The following is a 20,958-nucleotide window of genomic DNA, read 5'->3' on the forward strand; positions in this document are numbered from 1 at the left end:
ATCAATAACAGATATGAAATAATCAACAACTGCATGAATAGTAAATACTTTTTATTTTCATACCATAATGAAATGAACTCATTTGTCTTCAAATAACAATTATGCAGAATCCCTTAATACATGTGCATTACATTCTTCCCAATAATACAAAAAATAATGATCATATATGATGAGGAGAATACAATTGAAAGTAAACAACGATGACGTTAACATCATTGTTAACTTTAACAAAGTTCTGAACAGTCGACCCAATTTTATATGTTTGATAGTTAATACAGTAATGACATTTTTGAATGACAACAAAATCTCCCCTCTGACATTCTGAGGCCTTTCGCTGCCTATACACTGAACAGAAAATCACTGACATAGGGACTGAGTTTACAACCTGATTTTAAATCATAAAATGTGAATCCAGTACGACAATAAAATAATTTATATAACGTTGAATTCTCACGAAACAAATGAACCTATGTGTACATGAACTTGTTTCATCTTTGACTGCATTTAGACTGAGATTTGAAACCAAACATTTAAATAGAAGACATTATAAGATTGCCCATAGTTTATCACAACTTGATACATGTAAAATACTTCATACATGTACTTATAATATGTATATGTTCACTTTTATCTGACTGTAAATCCTATCATTACCAGTCCCAGAGATCAAAGATTTGACTTCATTTTGCCCATTAGCTTTTCCAGTTTCATGGCTAATGCCATGTCCCCCTTAATCTTGAGTTTTCCCATCATAAAGGCAGAAGTAGGTTTCAGTTGGCCAGCAAACATCTTAATGAAGTCATCACTGTCCATGGTCATGGTACATCCAGCCTCTGTGGGTGGCGGTCCCTTCCCCACGGTCCCAGTGCCGTTCTTCAGGTCCACGTACCATATACCATCCTCAGCTCCTGCAAGATATCGTCAGTTATTTAAAATAATTAAAAAAATAGTTTTTACATAGAACATAATGAAAAATCTAATAGACTTCTATTATTAAAGATTATATCATCCATAATGCTATATTTAGTTTTAATTCAACATCAGTACATATGAACATTCATAACGTGCATATTATTCTTTAAACCAAATAATAAGCAAAACAAACAGTATTTGGAGGTACAAAAGCCAACGCATATGGATTTTTTTTAATCAAATAAGAGGATTTTAAAGGTCAATCAAGCTGATTTTAAAAAATAAATAAAAAAAGATATTGAAAAAGTATGAAGTATCTCAAAAATACAATAACCAAATACAAATTCAGACAAGTTTCCCACATTATTTAAGGAATTGGGTTTCCAATTACTGACTTAGATCGCGATGATATAATTCTCTTACTATTTTTGGTACTAGAACATAGGGTTTATGGAGTAAATTCCATTCTAAGAAAAAAACTGGGCATTTGAAAGCTATAACAAGAGCTGTCACAGAGACAGCGCGCTCGACTATTCCGCCGCTTTTCAGTGTAAGGATTAAAAAGTTTTGGCCAAACATGCATGGATCACTGTTAGATTAGATTTCAATGCAATTCATGATGTGCTGAGATAGTAACATAAATGTGGTTACATGGAAAATTTCAACCAGATTTTTTAAGTCTAATAATAAAGGGCAATTACTTGCAAAATACAGGTTATATATCTTGGTTATTCAAATTACGTTGAGTGGTTGAATACCTTTCTATAAAGTCTCAATGCAATACATCGAGTAGTTGCTTAGAAATTAACCTATGTGTGCTTACACGCAAAACCTTAACCAGAATTTCTATGTTGAATAATAAAGGGCAATTATTTGCATTAAATGAAACTAGAGTTATCTTACATGGTTAATTAAGTAGGTTGGATGGTTGAGTACCATTGTATCAAGTCTCAATGCAATACCACAAGTAGTTGCTTTGATATTAAAATAATGTGTGCTTACACGCAAAACCTTAACCAGAATTTCTAAGTCATATAATAAAGGGCAATTATTTGCATTAAATGCAAAGTATATTATCTAACTTGGTTAATTAAGTAGGTTGGATGGTTGAGTACCATTGTATCAAGTCTCAATGCAATACCACAAGTAGTTGCAGAGATATTAACTTATGTGTGCTTGCTCGCAAAACCTTAACCAGAATTTCTAAGTCGAATAATAAAGGCCTATTATTTGAATTAAATGCAAACTAGAGTTATCTAACTTGGTTAATTAAGTAGGTTGGATGGTTGAGTACCAATGTATCAAGTCTCAATGCAATAACTCAAGAAGTTGCTGAGATATTAACTTATGTGTGCTTACACGCAAAACCTTAACCAGAATTTCTAAGTCGAATAATTAAAGGGCAATTATTTGCATTAAATGCTAAGTAGATTATCGAACTTGGTTAATTAATTAGGTTGGATGGTTGAGTACCATTGTATCAAGTCTCAATGCAATACCTCAAGTAGTTGCTGAGATATTAACCTATGTGTGCTTGCACGCAAAATCTTAACCAGAATTTCTAAGTCGAATAATAAAGGCCTATTATTTGAATTAAATGCAAACTAGAGTTATCTAACTTGGTTAATTAAGTAGGTTGGATGGTTGAGTACCAATGTATCAAGTCTCAATGCAATACCTCAAGTAGTTGCTGAGATATTAACCTATGTGTGCTTGCACACAAAACCTTAACCAGAATTTCTAAGTCGAATAATAATAAAGGTCTTTTATTGGCATTAAATGCAAAATAGAGTTATCAAACTTGGTTAATTAACTAGGTTGGATGGTTGAGTACCATTGTATCAAGTCTTAATGCAATACCTCAAGCAGTTGCTGAGATATTAACCTATGTGTGCTTACATGCAAAACCTTAACCAGAATTTCTAAGTCGAATAATAAAGGCCTTTTATTGGCATTAAATGCAAAGTAGCATACATGCCATATCCCCCGGAGGGGGATAAAATCCCCCGGAATTTCGACCCATCCCCCGGTCTCCCGGAGGGGGATGAAAATCCCCCGGAATTAAAAAGTGTTTAAAATTACGCAAATTTATCACAGGGTTTAATTATATATGCCTGTTTACAGTTATAATGCCCTTCCTGTCCTGAAGCTTAATTGGATTATCAACTGATGGTGTGTTTTAACAACACCTATTGGGTGACACTTAATAAATCAGCAGGGCACATTTCATGCATTGTTTTGATTGAAAGTGACAGAATTTGCGTAAGAAATGTCAATTAGACTAGTCAGATAAAAGGTCGATTTTCATTGGTTAAAACTATAATTTTTATCCAATCAGAGAGGATGTAACAAATTAAAGCGTTCTTCATAACATGTGTCATTGTCATCAAAAGAATTAATAATTTAAAGGTGACTGTAAATTATTCAGTAAAGAAAAGGATTAAAATAACTAATAGACAATGCTGTTCTTTGTTATGCCTCACTAATATGTTTACATACATGACATTGACCTTCATCGCAAATATCGGAAAATAACAGAACTTCCAGAAGAGAAACTGAAAGTAGACAATTCGGATGAAATGACTTTTATTTATTTATTATGGTGATGTTGTTTTTGTTTTTTGTTTTTTATGAATGCCAAAAGAAGATATGTTTATGAACTTAATAAATTATGCGTTTGCTTTTTATCAGAAGCAAACAATTCTGACTATTTGGGAATTGAAATGAAAAATATTGATAATTCATTCCATTCTCTCTCTTAGTCTGAAAGTCATCATTTATGATCATAGGCTGCAAATTTTGTATCCAATTTTAGAAGAAGGTAAGCACATTAAATTGTCTCTGAAACATATTTTTCTGTGAAGTATTCTATTTTGCAAGCGAGTGATTTTATTATGCAATATGGTTGTGTCTTATAAAAATATAGATGAAGTGCTGGAAAAAGGGGTAAACAAGGTGAATTGGCATGTGTGTCATGTCCGTAATGCTACATGGCGATGATGAAAATCCCCTGGTATGTGACCAAAATCCCCTTAAATTGTGGACATAATCCCCTCGGGAGCCTTTCAAAATTATGGCAATTTGTTGTTTTTTTTGTACTTGCATCTTAAAATACTTCGAAATTTTGCCAAATTAGATCTGCTAAAAAATCCCCCTGAATACTACCAAAATCCCCCTGAATTTTCAGACTTTTGAACAAATCCCCCTGAATGGTCTCCAGAAAATATGGCATGTATGAAGTAGAGTTATCTAATTTGGTTAATTAAGTAGGTTGGATGGTTGAGTACCATTGTATCAAGTCTTAATGCAATACCTCAACTAGTCGCTGAGATATTAACCTATGTGTGCTTGCACGCAAAACCTTAACCAAGGGGTGACGCCGACGCTGACGCTTGGGTGAGTAGTATAGCTCTCCATATTCTTCGAATAGTCGAGCTAAAAATAAGAAACAAATAGAACCTACTACAGCGTTCAACACTTAACAGTGTCCTGGGATCCCGAGGACACTAAATTTCATGAATGGAATCCAGAACCTCCTTGTCAGGTGTCCATCATACTTTTTCAGCAAAAGTTTGATAGGAACCCAAAAAAACAGTTCAAGCAAAAATTTACTCAATCAAAACAGGAGTTGTTACAGAGACAGGGCAATCAACTTTTACGCCGTTTTCAAGTGTAAGGATTGCAATATTTGATGAAACATGCATGGGTCAATGTAAAATTAGATAACATGCAAAACTTAAACCATCATTTTTAAATATAAAAAAGGGGGCAAAAATTCACATAATATGCAAGAGTGATCATACTTGATTGTTTTAAGTTTCAATGCAATACATAAAGTAGCTGCTGACTTATTGACTACACCTGCTTCCATGCAAAACCTAAACCTGTATTTTATAGTAGAAAATAAAGGGGTAAAATTAATATTACATTCAAGGTAGAGTTATATCACTTGATTAATCAAGATGCTTAAAACATGTAAATCTACATGAAGTCGAAGAGATGTCTAACCCTGCAGGTTAAATTGGAAGACTCCTCCAATAGACTTGACCATATCCTCTGACATAAGGGCCTCTAGCTGTGTGAACACCTTCGCTGAGTCCCCACTCCCCTGGGGCTTAGCCCCGCTGCCTGTCATGAATGCTGGCTTGCCCCCAGCATCCAAGATTTTCTGCTGTAGAACCTCAGGGCCCTCATCCAGGAAAAAGTCCGGAAGCAAGTTGGTACTACCTATAAAACATAGAGTTATTAATATTAAATACGGTAGTCAAGCTGTGTACATTTGAATATTTCATTTAAAATAATGAGTTTTTATGTACGGTAGTTTAATGCAATTTATTATTTCATCTCCTTTTTTGATCATATTTAGTGGAGAGATTCTTGTCACCATTTAGGAGTATTTCAAATTATTTGGAAAATCCTTGATAAAACTACTGAGACAAGGGGTTCATACAGCAACCTCATTAAAGACAAAATAATTCATTTTGACAAATGAAATTTTGCAGCAGGATGTGTTTTTATAGAGGAAAGAGTAAATGCTGCTGACCAATATTCACACTTGTCTGACCTACTTTTGATCTGATATAACCAATATTCACACTAATCTGACCTAGTTTTTAACCCGACATAACCCATATTCACACTTATCTGACCTAGCTTTTGACCCAACATAACCCATGTCCACACTTATCTGTCCTAGTTTTTGACCCAACATAACCCATATTCACACTTATTTGACCTACATATATAGCTTTTGACCCGACATAACCCATATTCACACTTATCTGACATAGTTTTTGACCCGACATAACCCATATTCACACTTATCTGACATAGTTTTTGACCCAACATAACCCATATTTACACTTATCTGACCTAGTTTTTGACCCGACTTGACCCATAATCACACTGGTCCTAAATATCATGGTGAGAAATATTCTGAGTTTATTGAAGATTGGCTAAACACTGTGGAATTTATGAAAGGAATAAGAAACTTAACACAAAGGTCTGTTTTAATATTTTACCTAATGATCTAGTTTTTGAATGGAGGGGATCCATATTTACACTGGTCTTAAATATCATGCTGACAGAACGACAGAGTTATACACATGGAAGATGGTCTAAATGAAATAACCTTGACCTTATTTAACAGATCTTTTGGTTATTAAAAGTGCCCAGAGTAAAGCAATGATACACAGGGAACATCTTTCCTGGGGTTTTCAAAGTAGTGTATTGATACTAAGTATGCTATAATGCCAAGGGCTACATGGGTGAACTACTAGTATATTTTTTTATTACCATTATGACACAGACAAGGCAAGTAATTCCACCCAGGACACACCATACCAATCTTCTACTAATGAATTATCCCGGGACACTTGACAGTCTTTTGAAGCAGTTATTCATAAGAAAATAAAAGCAGTGCCCAAAAAGACACATTTCATCAGCATGATCATATCTGATGAATCATTTAACACACAACTCACCTGGAATACAGGAATACTGGTCCATATCATGGATGCCCGCATTGACTAGGATCTCATCGTCAATGGCAAAGTTGCCCGTGAAATCACTCCCCTGGCACATCATCCAGTAGGCGGCGTCTGCCATGATCTCGGGCTTACGACACTGGGCAGCAATCTCATCACCTCCACCCAACATCTGCATTGCTGCTGTATAGATGCCTGCAGTATACAATAAGACTATTTATTTTTTTACAAAATTATTAAAGCTCCACTCTCACAGATTGATTGTTTTGACGACTTTTTTTTCTCTTTTCATTTTGTATAAATGTCTTGAACTCAGTGATATAAGACTGCTGACAAAAGAGCAGATCACAATTTTCATATTGACGTTTGAAAATTGATGGCTAAGAGCGTTACTAACACTTTATTTTCGGCAGTTTCCCAAATAATTGAGATCTGTTATATCTTATATGACTGAATTGAAGGCATTGGTAACAAAATTAGCTGATTCTAAGACGAAACATAAAAAAATATATAAAACTTTCAATCTGTGAGAGTGCAGCTTTAAGGTTTGATTGTGAATTAATAAGCATCCCTTTTAAATCTGTTTTCTGCCAGTGTCCTTTTTGTGAAGTCGAGGGACAATGCTGCTGGAGGTCAACCGGGCTCAAATCAAATATACAATTTCCTGGTTGAGGGAAAGACACCAGTACTACTACATCACACTCATATTCAAAAGAACTTGCTTCTTTCAGACAATGTAATTTATATCTAAGCAAAAAACAATTCTGAAATACAAGTAAGCAAAAAGGCTAGGTTATTGGTAAAGATATTTAAATGAAATAAACAAGATTATCAAAACTTTTCTCAATATTTAGGGAATAAGGCCGGGGTCTTTTGGATTGGTTAGAATGTGTCATTATGATTAAAATGGAAATTCCAATTGTTCAATGAAATGTACAAGATTGCTTAAAAAAATAGACAGAAAGAATGTGTTAAAGTTCTTTCTTAAGAAAACACCATCTCTTCCATACAAAAGCTGTTATTTTTTATTTCCTTTTTTCAAGTCATAAAATTGTGCAATTTATTTACACATTTTTTTCTTTTCTAAAACTGTCAATTTCATGAACTTGATAACCTAGCCCCAATTTCTCGAAACTTATTAAGTCTCTTATAACAAGATAAAGCTAAATCCACTATTTTTGTCTTTCAATATTTTGCGTGTTATATTCTGACCTTTATATGTTTTTATTTTCAAGATAGGAATTATCGTTACGATTATCACAATAAACCATTTTTCACTTATCAAAATTCAATTGAAATATGTATTTTGGCTAAATGCAATAAGCAACTTAAGCCTGTTAAGCTTAGGAACTTTCGAGAAATTGGGGCCAGTGAGGGCCCAGTTTCTCGAAATTCTTAACAGGCTTAAGTAGCTTATTTTAATGGCAAAATGCATACTTAAATTCAATTTTAAAAAAAGCAAAAAGGTTTATTGTGATAAGCATAAAGATAATTCATATATATGAAGTATAAAAAACTAAAGAAGTATATCTTACGGAAATTAATGAAAAACGAAAATAGTGTGCGCAGCTTGATCTTGTTATAAGGGCATTAAACATTCCCTAGAGTGAAATAAATATAAAAATGGATATACCGTCGATGGCCAGTGAAAGCAAAATGTATATTCATTAAAGATGTCTGCTTTACTGAGAAATTAGAATTTACAACATTATTTTATGTACTTTCTAAGAAAGATGTTGACATTTAAAGATCTTTAACCATGTTTATTGTATGTCTAGTATTCTTTTAATTAATTAAAAAAATAAGAACTTTCTTTTTTTACAAGAAGTTTCTTCAATCAATAAATAAGACAGTCACAACTGACAACCAAAAAAATTCAATCAACCAAATTATATTGTATTTATTATGACAGTAAAAGAAATATAATAATATTTTATTTATCTTTTTATAAATATAAGACTTATAATTATTATATAAATTTATGCTTTATCTAAACCTTGCGTAAAACTACGTAAAATTAGCTTAAATCTATAAGACAGTACTTTTTTCCAGATCAAATTATTGATTAAACTGAAACACAGGGAGAATGTTTGTACATGGAATTCAATCATGGAATGCACATTTCTTTGCTGTGAAATTGGGGTGTAAAAGCATTATGCACCAGTCAATTGTAACCACACACTCCCCCCCCAGGTCCGGGGAATAGCGGGGACTTTGACTTTCGGTCCATCCAAGCCCAGGCAAAATCCCCACCTGGCAGGGACAAACTGATGGTGAAACCCCTGCCAAAAGCCCCCGCACCCCAGGGACTCTAGGTAAGGCCCATTCCCAGCTATATTTGGCGTGAAGACAAAACCACAGCATTCACCCGGGACTGCGGGGTCACATGGAAGGTAAAAACACAGCCCATTTCCCCGGCTATCCCCGGTATACCCCCTGGACCTGGGGGGGGGGGGGCGTGGTTACAATTGACTTGTGCATTACCAATGAAATATTACAGGAGACAAGGGCAGTAATTACATACCACAATATATATTGTTCATGCAGATTTATTGTCCTTAAACATGTATAGCATGCAGATGACTTGGCCCCCTATCAAATATGAATATTCAAGCTGATCTATACACCTTGTAAAATGTAACATATTCACTTTAAAATAAAACAAAAAGCCTCTGGTATTTTGTATGAGATTATATGGAAGCTAATCTTGTTTTTTTTAATCTATAAAATTTGATATGGCATAATAAGATAGAAAAACAGAGGCTCTGCTTGTTTGTTTTTATCTTATTTGAATGCATTTATTATCTTACAGGTTCTGCGTTGCATAATTTATTTTATTTGATTTGCATTTTTTCGGAAAATAGCTCTTTGAGCTAGTGTTGTAATTTATGTATATCCGATGTAAACTAAATTTTCTTATAACTTATATCTTGTATCTTTTTACTTACCGCTACTTCATAATATGTGCATAATTTATTTAAGGGTATTCAACTCATTATCCTCTGCATACTTGTTCCACATACTGTAACTGATTATTGTAACTACTATTGGCAGGTGCTCTTGGTATAAAATTTGTGTTATTCTTGTTGTTGCATTTTTATTCAACCTATATTTAAAATTAACTTATAATTCCTGTCAATGACAGTGAACACAAGATAACTTTATGAAAGGAGACTCAATGCACAAAGAAGAAAGCTTATTATTATTAACAATGATGCTGACAGTCATCGAAATAAGTTTTTTTTTATAAGCAAGCCTGAGTTCATATACTACTGCTTGGCATTACATTTTTGAACAAGCCCTCCTGTATAATACCAAGAATTTAAGCAAGCCCTGAAAGCATTTTACCAGTCAGGGCTTGCAGGCTTATGCTAATTTCGACTATTGGATGAAATTTTGAAGACAGTCTGTCATTATAATTATCATTTTTTGTTAATAACATAGGAAGGACTTCATGCACAGTTCACTATTAAATAAAAGACACTTCACTAACCAGTTCTTGGCCAGAGAGCGTTAACAGCAATGCCTTCGTCTTTGAACTCTTCTGACATTCCAAGGACACACATGGACATGCCATACTTGGCCATAGTGTATGCCACATGGCCCTTGAACCACTTTGGGTTCATGTTTAAGGGCGGGCTGATGTTCAAGATGTGGGGGCTCTTGCTCTTCTTCAGGTACGGCAGGCACACGCGTGAACTATCATCAAAACAGAGAGAGTAAAAGTTTTTTGACACCACATTACTTGTTTTAATTTTATACAACTCTCTTTCCTTTACACATGTCATTATGGTGTATGCATCATGTGTATGTTTTGTAAGTATTGTGACATAAATATTTTAAAGCAAATCGTTAATTTAATCTATGTTCAAGCCTTTTGCTTCAATAAAATGATAAAAAGTCATTATAAAACCATAACTTTCCTCATGCAGATTCCAACAAATAAGTCATATTTTATCAGAAAGATAAGGCAAAACTTAATCAAATGCTGCAATGTCGCTGCGAGTGTGGGGGTAAATAGTCAAGCGAAAAAACTGACCAGAGATACGTTCCTCTCCCGTTTATTCCATTCATGAGGTCATATTTCTTCATGGGTGTGGCGGAAGTTCCCGTCAGGCTGATGGCGCTCGCGTTGTTAACAAGTATGTCGATTCCCCCAAACTTCTCTACAGCAGATTCCACAGCACGCTCTACCTCATCCTCAAACCTTATGTCCACAAGACACGCCAGAGCCTTTCCACCAGCTGCTTCAACTGAAAGAGCCATTTGGAAAATTAAAACAAAGCAATGATAAAAAGTCAAGTTAAAACTAGGATAGATCATGATGAAACTCAAAGACTCAGAGTGAAATTCATAACCATTTTAACAACTATCATGAAAAATCAAGAAGTTTAAGTTGGTTTAAGGGAGAAAATCAAATTTTCATATATTTGTATTGTGTAAAATAAAATTAAAAATCATATTGGGAAACTGACCTTCAGCAGCTGTAGTGTAGATTGTGCCTGGCAATTTTGGGTGAGGTGTTCCTGTCTTGGCAGCAATGACAATGTTTGCTCCATCCTTGGCGGCTTTCAGGGCGATGCTTTTACCAATACCCCGACTTGCACCGGTGATAAACAATGTCTTACCTAGAAGCTTCCTGTTATGAATACATATATATGTCATTGAATAGTACAATTATCTATAGCGTTAATTGGTAAGAACCAGCTGCTGTAGTAAGCTCAGTGGTTAGATCCATGCGCTAATATTACAAAGGTCTTTCCAGTCCCATAAACTTTTTATTGTCTGAATTGGTGTAAAAGATTTGGGAATAAAATGTATTGTAAGCACCAGCTTCCCAGTAAGCTCAGTTGTAGCCTACACAAGTAGTCATTCTAAAATGCTGTTCAGGTTTCTTTTTTTTTTAAATGATGTCCAGACTAAACATCATTAAAAAAAAGAGAAGCCTGGACAGCATTTTAGAATGACTACCTTCACAAGATGCACTTCGCTTTTCTTGACACCAATAATGTAAACCTGGGATGAAACTTGTCCTTATAAACAGCCGATTCAGAGTTTTTGACAATTTCTATTTTGATGACTCTATGCGTCCATATCCCACTTGTTGTTTTCCAAACCAAGAATGACAGATCCCAGCGCTAAGAATATTGAGTGTAAAGATAACAGGCACCTGCTAGATAGTTAAAAAATGGCGATGCTTTGTTGACAGATTGATCTGAATTTGTGTTTCATAAAACACTTGGTGTTATAAGAGAAAGGTATTGGCTACAAATAATTTATGTGTAACTTTTGTGTTTTTATTTATTAATGCAGTGTTAAATATTGTTGAGTTACAGTCGAAGAATATATTTTACATTGGTATGAATCAGTTGACTTGTGGCGTGTTGATAGGGAACAAAATGAATATCCAAATGATAAAAGAAGTTCCCTATAACTATACGTGTTAGGATGAAACCACTGCTGTGTTCCAACTCATGCCCACCGGAACACTAGCAAGGCGCTCTAACCAATTGCACTAATCAGGCAGCCCGGTTCTTAACTCATACTACAAAAACAAGGTAAACTGATAACAAACAAACCAGTATTTACATGCCCTTAAGTTCACCCCCCTTGCCTTGGCTTGTGGAACAAACGGTGATATAACTATAAGTGCTTGACAGCTTGTGGAACAAACGGTGATATAACTATAAGTGCTTGACAAACCACAGATATTGTTATATAATTCGTTGACCTTATTGTCACGATTGCTCAAAGGATTTCCGAAAATCACAAAGAAAAAGCAAATTACCCTGTGTTTGCTGCCATCTTGATAGAAATTTTTGCGGACTTCGGGTAGAAGGGGTAGACTTTAGTCCCGGTTACCTAAGAACGTTCGCCGGTTTAATAATTGTACAATTATTTCAGACGAATTTACTTTCCAAAATCAATAAATTCATGCTACTTTTCCAAACTCTAGTCATAATTTTTTGTTTATCTGACTAATTTAGAGTGAAAATATATAAATTATTATTTCACTTCTAATATTACACATTATTAATCTAAACGTCAATATTTTATTTTCGTTTAATGTTTCGTATTTTTTAGGGGAGACCACTAGCAAGAGTCGGGTCATTATCTATAACGTTCCAGTTGACAGTCAGGTAGAATGATATTTTTTTAATTATTATTTATATACTTACAGTACAGGTCATCTGGTAATTTGTCATAGAGTAAGACATGGTCAAGATTTGAAAATGTTGTTTCATTTTGAAACTCATGTCTACAACCAGTTTGGATGTAAATACCAGTCTTTAGTACTCCTCTTACAATCAGTTAATTTGTCATGTAGTACACTTAATTATGCACCAGTGAATTGTAACTACGCCCTCCGTAGCGGGGACTTCGACTTTCGGTCCAGCTAATTCCAGATAAAATCTCCGCCCTGCAGGGGACAAACGGGGGCATTCCCTCCGGACCTGGGGCCGTGGTTACAGTTGTATGGTGCTTTAAAGAATATACATACTTGGAACGACTTCTCCGAATCCGGCCATACTAATATTGTGTTGACAACTTCTGGGCAATCTTTACAAGAGCATGCGAAAGTGCTCTGTGTTCATAACTAGTGACCTCTTGCGCCTCAGTCATACACAGTGTAACACTTAGCAGTGATACCATATTGGTTAAAATATAGCTAGACAGTATTACTCTACACTCTACAGGGCATGTGCAAAGTTGGGGCAAAGGGAATACGAACCACCATATTTTGCCTGCTTGTACTATAGGTCATGAAATTTAAAAAAAGTATGGAGGGCAATCCTGAGAGGCACTTTGTCTTTAGAAATCAAGGCCCTTTAATTGGCCTTAGGCTATAAAAGGAGTCACTGTAATAACTGGTGTTTAATTCCACATTATGTCACAAAGTTTATCTTTTTTTTGTGATCTGAATCTTAGTAAATATGATATTGAATATGCAGCAGATAATTCAAAGTGATACAGAAGGTTTTTATGGAGATCATTTACAACTAATCAAGGCCCTCATTGATTTTTTTTGTGATTTTACACCTTTCGCCCTGATGGCTTATTGTTGACACATATATGGTACATATCGTATAGATACATGTACACAATGTACATGTACATAACAATGTTGCCTTGAATTCAAGGCTATGGTCCCAATATTTTCAAAGAATCTTATGATGTCAGAGATATCATTCCTCTTTTATGTCATTTTTGATCTTATTAACTTTAATCATCATGGATGAAATTCTATTATAGGCTGTTGAATAAGACAACCTGTTTGAGGAATGTCTGGACCCAGCGGTAGTCGGGTATTTGTGGTGGGGGTGGGGCTGACAAAGTTTGAGAGGCCGCTGACAAAACAATGGGACTACCCAGATATGGGCAGAGAGGCTGGTAAGACTGTTGTCATGTTGGTTTTTATCTGCTATTAGCACATCTGTTTTTTAAGGACAAAAATGTGTTGCATATATATTATGTCATTCATGCATTGGTATTGCTCTCATCATCAGCTTTAATGTTCCTGCCATTCATGTCATTGGCATACTGTGTGAAAACTTTCATGTTGGTCATAACTTAAATATATTCAATTTATATTGGTAAATTATGCGAACGTTCATTCTTATGTGTATGTAGCAGGTTCATCTACTCTATCTGAAATACTTTTTGTGTTTTTGCCCAATTGCAGCAACAAGTGCTGGATCTGTACATACATACATACATGTACATGTTTTTTAAAATGAAAAGGTACAGCAGCACTGAAGGATGCTGGGCTCACATATGACCAGATCAAGTCAGTTGTGGCGAGCTACTGCTATGGGGAGCCAACAAGCGGTCAGCGGGCGGTGTATGAGCTGGGGCTGTCAGGCGTTCCCATATACAATGTAAACAACAACTGCTCATCAGGCTCCACGGCCCTCATGATGGCCCGTCGGCTTGTGCAGAGCGGCATGGAGGACTGTGTAATGGCACTAGGTAGAGAAGACAATTCTTCACTATACTGGAAAGATGGTTTCATCAGGGTCACAAATCCAGTTTTCTTTTATTATTTTAACACAGCATAACACTGTGTTCATGCCTTAACTCTTACATGTATCAAGTATGTTTTGAAGAACATTGTGAAACCTTCTTTTACATGCATCTTGATATGTCATTTTATAAGAGGTTGTTTCAGATAATTTAAGAACCGTTGGTTCCTCTTGTAATGATCATTACTTTCAATAACATTTTCGAATGAGTATCCCTGAGTAATATTTATATATATTTTGAAACAAATTCTAATAATGAAGTGGTAGGATATCTTGATTTTTTCAGTTAAAAATCTAATAACAATTATGTTAATACCATTATTTCAAACTGCAATTATGCAGTTACAATATTTTGTCTTAAGTTCATTGATAAAATGGCCCTGTTTCCACAGCCCACTGTGAATCCCTTCATTTCCAGGTTTTGAGAAGATGGAACGAGGCCTGTCAGAGCGTTACACAGACAAGACATCACCAGTGAAACGTCACATGGACCACATGGTTGACATTGGCGCCAAGCCTGGCCTTATTCAGCCAAGAATGAACAGCATGACATCTGACGTCGTTAAATTGTACGCTTATGCTGCGCGAGAATACATGAAGAAAAATCCACAAGTGACAGTTGATGACTTTGTTGAAATTGCATATAAAAATCACAAACAGAGTGTAAATAACCCTAATGCTTCAATATCTAAGGAGATTTCAAAGAAGGATATTTCAGGGAAGATGATGCTTTGTGACCCTATTACGTTCTGGATGTCGGCACCAGTTGCAGATGGAGGTGCAGCAGCCATTGTTTGTAGCGAGGAGTTTGTGTTGAAACACAACCTTCAAGACAGGTAAAGCAACCAAGTGACCGCATCATACACACACAGCCTGCAACACAGTTATCACATGATGCAACACACAGTTAGCAAATCAGGTATACCATTATGCAACACACAGTCAGTAACACAGTTATTGCATCATGCTACTCTCAGCTTTCAATGCAGCAATTGCATTATACAACATTCAGCCAGCTATACAGCTATCGAATCATGCATTCAGCAACGCAGTTATCAAACAATCATGATTATCCATTTTTTAATATAAATTTCTTCAGAGCTGTGGAGATTGTGGCCCAGAACATGGTGACAGACATGCCGTCTTCGTTTGGTCGCAGTTTCATGGACCTGTCTGGGGCGGGTATGGCTCGCAAGGCGGCCGAGAAATGCTTCCTGGATAGCAAAATGTCCCCTGCTGATGTAGATGTGATTGAGGTATATGTTAATTATTGTTAAAGAATGTTAATGTAAATTACTTCTTTGTATTTATGAAGGACCAATCTTATCAACAATTATACAACTTACTATCATGGCATAAGATCTACAAAATGTACTCCTATATAATAAAGACTGAATTAAAATATATACTGGTAATAAAAAAGATGAGGAAAAATGTTCAGTAAATTTATTAGTCTGAAGTTCTGTGTAATATCTTTAAAAAATAAAGTTATTATAACTATCATTAAAAAGCAATTTTACAATAAATTTTCCTGCAAAACTTGTTATTTCCAGTTATACATCTTAACTATTTAGGAATCTGTTTTATAGACAGGGAATTTGACCCTGCTTCAGTTTGTGATCTGCTTTGATGAACATCTCATTTGATTTTAGTAAACCTAAAGACATTGCATTAATACAGTAAAGCCTGTTGACAATATAATTGGTTCCTTAACACCCATGGCCATTAACTGTGGACACGGTCATTAAATAAATATTTTCAATACTGATAACAGCAATGCCTTACTAAGTTAAAAAATTTATTAACTGCATCCACAATTTGTGTATGATATGCAATTTGGAATACAGACCTTGATGCAAGCATGTAGACAGTGTAGACCTTTGATGTAGTTTTAGTGCTTCAATGAATGCTGCAGATCTGGTGAAAGACCAACCAGAATTAATTTTAATTTAAAGATCTACTACGGTGTTCACACTTTAATGACCATTTGTCTCAGTTAAAGCTTGAAACTTGAAAAATAATTAGTAGAAGGCTTTAATAAAGCTGCACTCTCACAGATATACCATTTTTACAATTTTTTAATTTTTTGTCTTGACAAGAGCAAATTTTTGCGTAAATATTTGCAAACCAATAATATAAGATTGCTGACAAAAAATCAGATCGTAGATTTTCATATTTCCATTCGAAAATTAATGTTTTATGGCATAAACCGTTACTAACAGTTTAGGAAAAATGCATAAAACATCAATTTTTAACTTAAATATAAAAATCTGTGATCTATTTTTTTTGTCAGTAGTCTTATATTTCCTAGTTTTCATGGATTTTTGCAAAAATTGGCTCGTTCCAAGACAAAAAATAAAAAAAGTTGTCAAAACCTTCAATCTGTGAGAGTGCAGCTTTAAATGCACATCTATTTGCAAAAACGCATTATTTAAAAAAATATCTATTTCCCCATTCTTCCAGTTACACGACTGTTTCTCATGCAATGAGTTGTTCATGTATGAGGCACTTCAACTTGCGCCTGAGGGGCGAGGCGCAGACCTACTGCATAGTGGGGTATGGAGGCAGAATCGTGCGGGTGGGGAGCAGCTTCTTCTAGGGGGACGCTGGGTCGTCAACCCCTCTGGGGGCCTTGAGTCTAAGGGGCATCCCATAGGGGCTACAGGTGAGCAAAGGAATCAGGGGTTGTATTCATGAAGCAACTAAAGTTAAATTTCCAGCTTAGTAGAAATTAGCCATTTTTCTTTCAAGGTAATTGAACAGGTTTGAGCACCAAAAATTTCAGATTTTTGTCCAAAGTATTTTTTTTATTGGTATTTGGACATAATTTGTTTTCTATTTCTGACCAAACATGGTTCCTGAAAAAGCCAGGTTGGACAAACCAATACTCTATAATAAAATAGATTTTACTTTTTTACAATAGAAGCTCAAGAAATTCAACCTTTTCTATGTAATTATAAATGAAGAATTAGATAATTTTTTGGCCATCGCTAAACTGATCTATAAATATACTAATATATAGTATTATAATATTATAACAGCTCGGCAAACCTTATTTCAAGTGGGTATAATTTAGAAGTCAAAATGGTGGTCGTCCTGACTTTTGTTGACTTTGGCAACATAGATTATTGCCTGATGAATTGACAGTCTTCTTTATGTTTATACGTTATTCATGGAATTACTTAATGATAAGTCAAAGTAACAAGTACCATTATGAAGTTGTGCAAGGCATATGTTTGGTTAATTTTGACTTTGGCAAGTTACAGTAACTGCCCTTGGAATATTCATATGCCAGGATGTCGCTTAACTAAACTGATCATATCAATGAACAGCATTGTAAGACATATTGTTTGTCGACCATGGCAAATTGGAATTATTGTTTTCCTTTGAATCATCTTATACTATGCCACATTATCATACACAAAGCGGTATTTAAAAAAAAACTGATGCGGGCAGTCATTCCTCATGGGATAAGTCTAGTTGTTTTTTAATATCATTCAAAAAACAATTTTGTGAGGTAACACTTAGTTAATCATGCAGAAAATAAGACATTGTTCATGGTGCATGCTAGATAAATTTGGAAAACCCATATATATATATATATATATATATATATATATATATATATATATATATATATATATATATATAATTCATATATATATAATTTTTCAATTTATGTCCATTCAATCAAATTGTTTCATGCAGGTTTGGCACAGTGTGCAGAGCTCGTGTCCCAACTGCGGGGGGAGAGTGGGAGGCGGCAGGTTGACGGAGCCTCGGTTGCCATGCAACACAACTTTGGCATTGGTGGCGCTGCTGTAGTAACGCTCTACAAGCAGTATCGACCCACCGGGCGCCAAGCACAAGCTAGACTGTGATAAAAAAATACTTTTTTAATGTTTTTAAGCAGTATTTATGGCAAATTACAGTTGTCAATATACCAGTATGACTGTTCTTTGAGAAACATGACATAATTGTGTATGATATTGTGATCAAAATTCACTGCACCATATGTTATGAAGTATATATTTGTTTTATTGTGTAGATTAGTGATAAATGAAGGTATGTTGATGCTATTAATATATGTATAATATATAGAGAGACAATTTATGTTTTAATTTATACTTTATTTTAGTAAATCAATTCCAATTCTTGCTTAATTAAAGGTTTCTTTTCTGGGACTACAAACACGCTGCATTTTTTAGTACCAGGGATAAAGAAAACTCGCACATGTATGCACATGTAGGTATAAAATTCTGTAACCTTACGTTTAGATTATGTCTTTATCAATGTTTCTTTGAAATTGGTTGTAAATTTAACACAATATGAATAAAAAAATTTGCTCTGTACTATTTTCAAGTCAAGTCAATATTTTTTTATTGTGGGATATCATGTAACATTTAAAACATAAGCTATTTATAGAATTTTACCGACATAAATATTTTATTGTGAAAGAGTCTCTTCAGTGCTTTTTGTTTATCGTTAAATGTATATAAGTAGAAAATCAAAGAATTTGCTAGATTTGGGGTGCATAATAATTGTAATCATGACAATGCCACAATTAATAAATAGATTGTTGGAAGTTTCCCTACCCACACATTTAAGAGTGCATGTGTAGTCGCTAAAAACTGTTGGTATTTTGTGAGTTGGTCTGGAAACGCCAAATAAACTAATCTATTAACTGTGGCATTATAAATTACCTATTTTATAATCACATTACTTTGTCTTTATTATTATGTATAACAGAGTGTATTTATACGTGTAAGCTATGTATCACAAAGAGGATCTTCAAAGACTTTTCCTGTTGTTAGATGACTTCATTCTATGAAACTTTTCATTTGTGATTGGAATATACAATAAATTTGAAATAATGAAGAGATTTATAATCTATCGTAATGAAACTTAAAGTTCAGCTAGAATTTTTTTTTAAATTTCAAAGTACTGCTTCTTAACTTTGAAAACTGATGTCTTCCTTACAAGTTTATCATTTCCTTAAATATTATATATTCTTTGTTTACGGTTTATTTTTCATACAAACCATAATTGAAGATAACGTTGGGTTTATGACAAATTACAAAACAAGGGGAGATAACTATGCAAATGTCTAATCATTTTTTGCACAATTTTACATTGCTATCAAGGACAATTCCAGGTTTGAACTAATTCCTTTGAATTTTTGGGTAAAATGACAATGGGAGATAACTTTGCAACAAATGCACAAGACTTCCCTTCAGGTCTTTGGACATCTTCACATCTACCTCAGGTTTGTGCTTGAAGAAAACAAATACACAAGGTAAGAGGTATTGTTTTTTGACATGATCACCAATTGGAATTATCGTTTCCCTTTGAATCATCTTATATTTTTCCACATTATCATGCACGGGAGTTGTTGCTCATGCGATGAGTCTAGTCTCATTCAAATACAATTACCTGTAAACAAACTATTTTGGAAAGTACAACTTACATTTACCACACAAAATAATGCATCAATGGGTCCAAGAGTTTAATTTTTTGTGCTACAAATGTGTCTTAACTAATTTTCTTCAACAGTTTTTTTACTAATGCTCCAGATAAATTGCTATTTAAAAATGATAAAAGGGAGATAACTTCACAAAAAAGTACCTAATAGTTACAAATCATACTCTGTGCACGTAACAGTGCCCTATATCTATGTTCCACTATTTAAATAGTTACTGGGTTATGATCGGAATAATGTGTAGAAAGATCACCACCAGGAACCCATGAGTTACAATTATGCCGCTATGCACAATTCACATTGGCATTATATAAAAAACTCTAACCTTTGCTGTTACTCAAAACAAGTGGTAGCTATTCAAGTAAATTTATATCTGAACTTTTTCTTTAATAATGCTCTGTGTAATTTTGCTTTTGAAACATTTATCAGTGGTGATAACCTGGCAACAAAATGCCCATGAGAAAAGCTATGCCACTCTGGAACTCACAGTGGACAACTTCACACTTTCATCTATCGATGGTCAGTTTCATTTCTTTTTTTCTAATTGTTTATATTAATCGAAATTTTAAGTCATTAAGTCATAGTAACAGAATCAGCATTTTAGACTGAATTATTTTCTTCAATTTCACAAGTGAAATCCTGAAAAGTGAGGGTAAATTCCCCAATCATACTTCTTCAATAATTGCCTCTTCAACACCACATTGTGGATATGTTTGGGTTGAACCAAAATTCAGCTAGTGGTAAATGGGCGTGGGCAGAACCTACTAAACCTACTACCTAGTTTGAGAAAACGAGTTTCAATTGCTGACTCAGTTAAAGCAACCATCAAGTGTCAAACACTGAATTAGTTTAGGCAACCATCAAGTGTCAAACACTGACTTAGTTTAAGCAACCATCGAGTGTCAAACACTGACTTAGTTTAAGCAATCAACAAGTGTCAAACACTGACTTAGTTTAAGCAACCATCAATGTCAAACACTGAATTAGTTTAAGCAACCATCAATGTCAAACACTGAATTAGTTTAAGCAACCATCAATGTCAAACACTGAATTAGTT

General features: G+C 34.5%; 2 protein-coding genes across 2 annotated transcripts; one reads left to right on the forward strand and one right to left on the reverse strand.

The window, feature by feature from the left end:
- Positions 1–36: 36 nt before the first annotated feature.
- On the reverse strand, positions 37–12,290 carry LOC128214584 (hydroxysteroid dehydrogenase-like protein 2). Its single transcript, XM_052921136.1, has 7 exons — positions 12,187–12,290; positions 10,874–11,037; positions 10,438–10,651; positions 9,892–10,097; positions 6,396–6,593; positions 4,921–5,139; positions 37–908 (listed from the first exon to the last, which is right to left on the reverse strand). The coding sequence occupies exons 1-7, from the start codon at positions 12,201–12,203 to the stop codon at positions 667–669; spliced, it is 1,260 nt and encodes a 419-aa protein (XP_052777096.1). The 5' UTR covers positions 12,204–12,290; the 3' UTR covers positions 37–666.
- A 205-nt stretch (positions 12,291–12,495) lies between these two features.
- LOC128214583 (sterol carrier protein 2-like) lies at positions 12,496–18,784 on the forward strand. The gene is made up of 7 exons (XM_052921135.1): positions 12,496–12,538; positions 13,653–13,790; positions 14,142–14,369; positions 14,841–15,258; positions 15,522–15,678; positions 16,886–17,087; positions 18,131–18,784. The coding sequence occupies exons 2-7, from the start codon at positions 13,682–13,684 to the stop codon at positions 18,301–18,303; spliced, it is 1,287 nt and encodes a 428-aa protein (XP_052777095.1). The 5' UTR covers positions 12,496–12,538; positions 13,653–13,681; the 3' UTR covers positions 18,304–18,784.
- The last annotated feature ends 2,174 nt before the right edge of the window (positions 18,785–20,958 follow it).

The sequence above is a fragment of the Mya arenaria genome, chromosome 13 (genome assembly GCF_026914265.1).
Source record: "Mya arenaria isolate MELC-2E11 chromosome 13, ASM2691426v1".
In the NCBI taxonomy this organism is placed as follows: Eukaryota; Metazoa; Mollusca; class Bivalvia; order Myida; family Myidae; genus Mya; species Mya arenaria.

What these genes read in the sequence shown, in the direction of transcription:
- LOC128214584 (XM_052921136.1), bottom strand. An exon ending in CTACACTACAGCTGCTGAAG is followed by an intron (nt 10,652 to 10,873) that starts GTCAGTTTCCCA and finishes TGGCTCTTTCAG; the next exon opens with TTGAAGCAGCTGGTGGAAAG. An exon ending in CGCTCTCTGGCCAAGAACTG is followed by an intron (nt 6,594 to 9,891) that starts GTTAGTGAAGTG and finishes TGTATACTGCAG; the next exon opens with GCATCTATACAGCAGCAATG.
- LOC128214583 (XM_052921135.1), top strand. Translation starts at nt 13,682, where the DNA reads ATGTCTGGACCCAGCGGTAGTCGGGTATTTGTGGTGGGGGTGGGGCTG. An exon ending in AGATATGGGCAGAGAGGCTG is followed by an intron (nt 13,791 to 14,141) that starts GTAAGACTGTTG and finishes TAAAATGAAAAG; the next exon opens with GTACAGCAGCACTGAAGGAT. An exon ending in CTGATGTAGATGTGATTGAG is followed by an intron (nt 15,679 to 16,885) that starts GTATATGTTAAT and finishes CCATTCTTCCAG; the next exon opens with TTACACGACTGTTTCTCATG.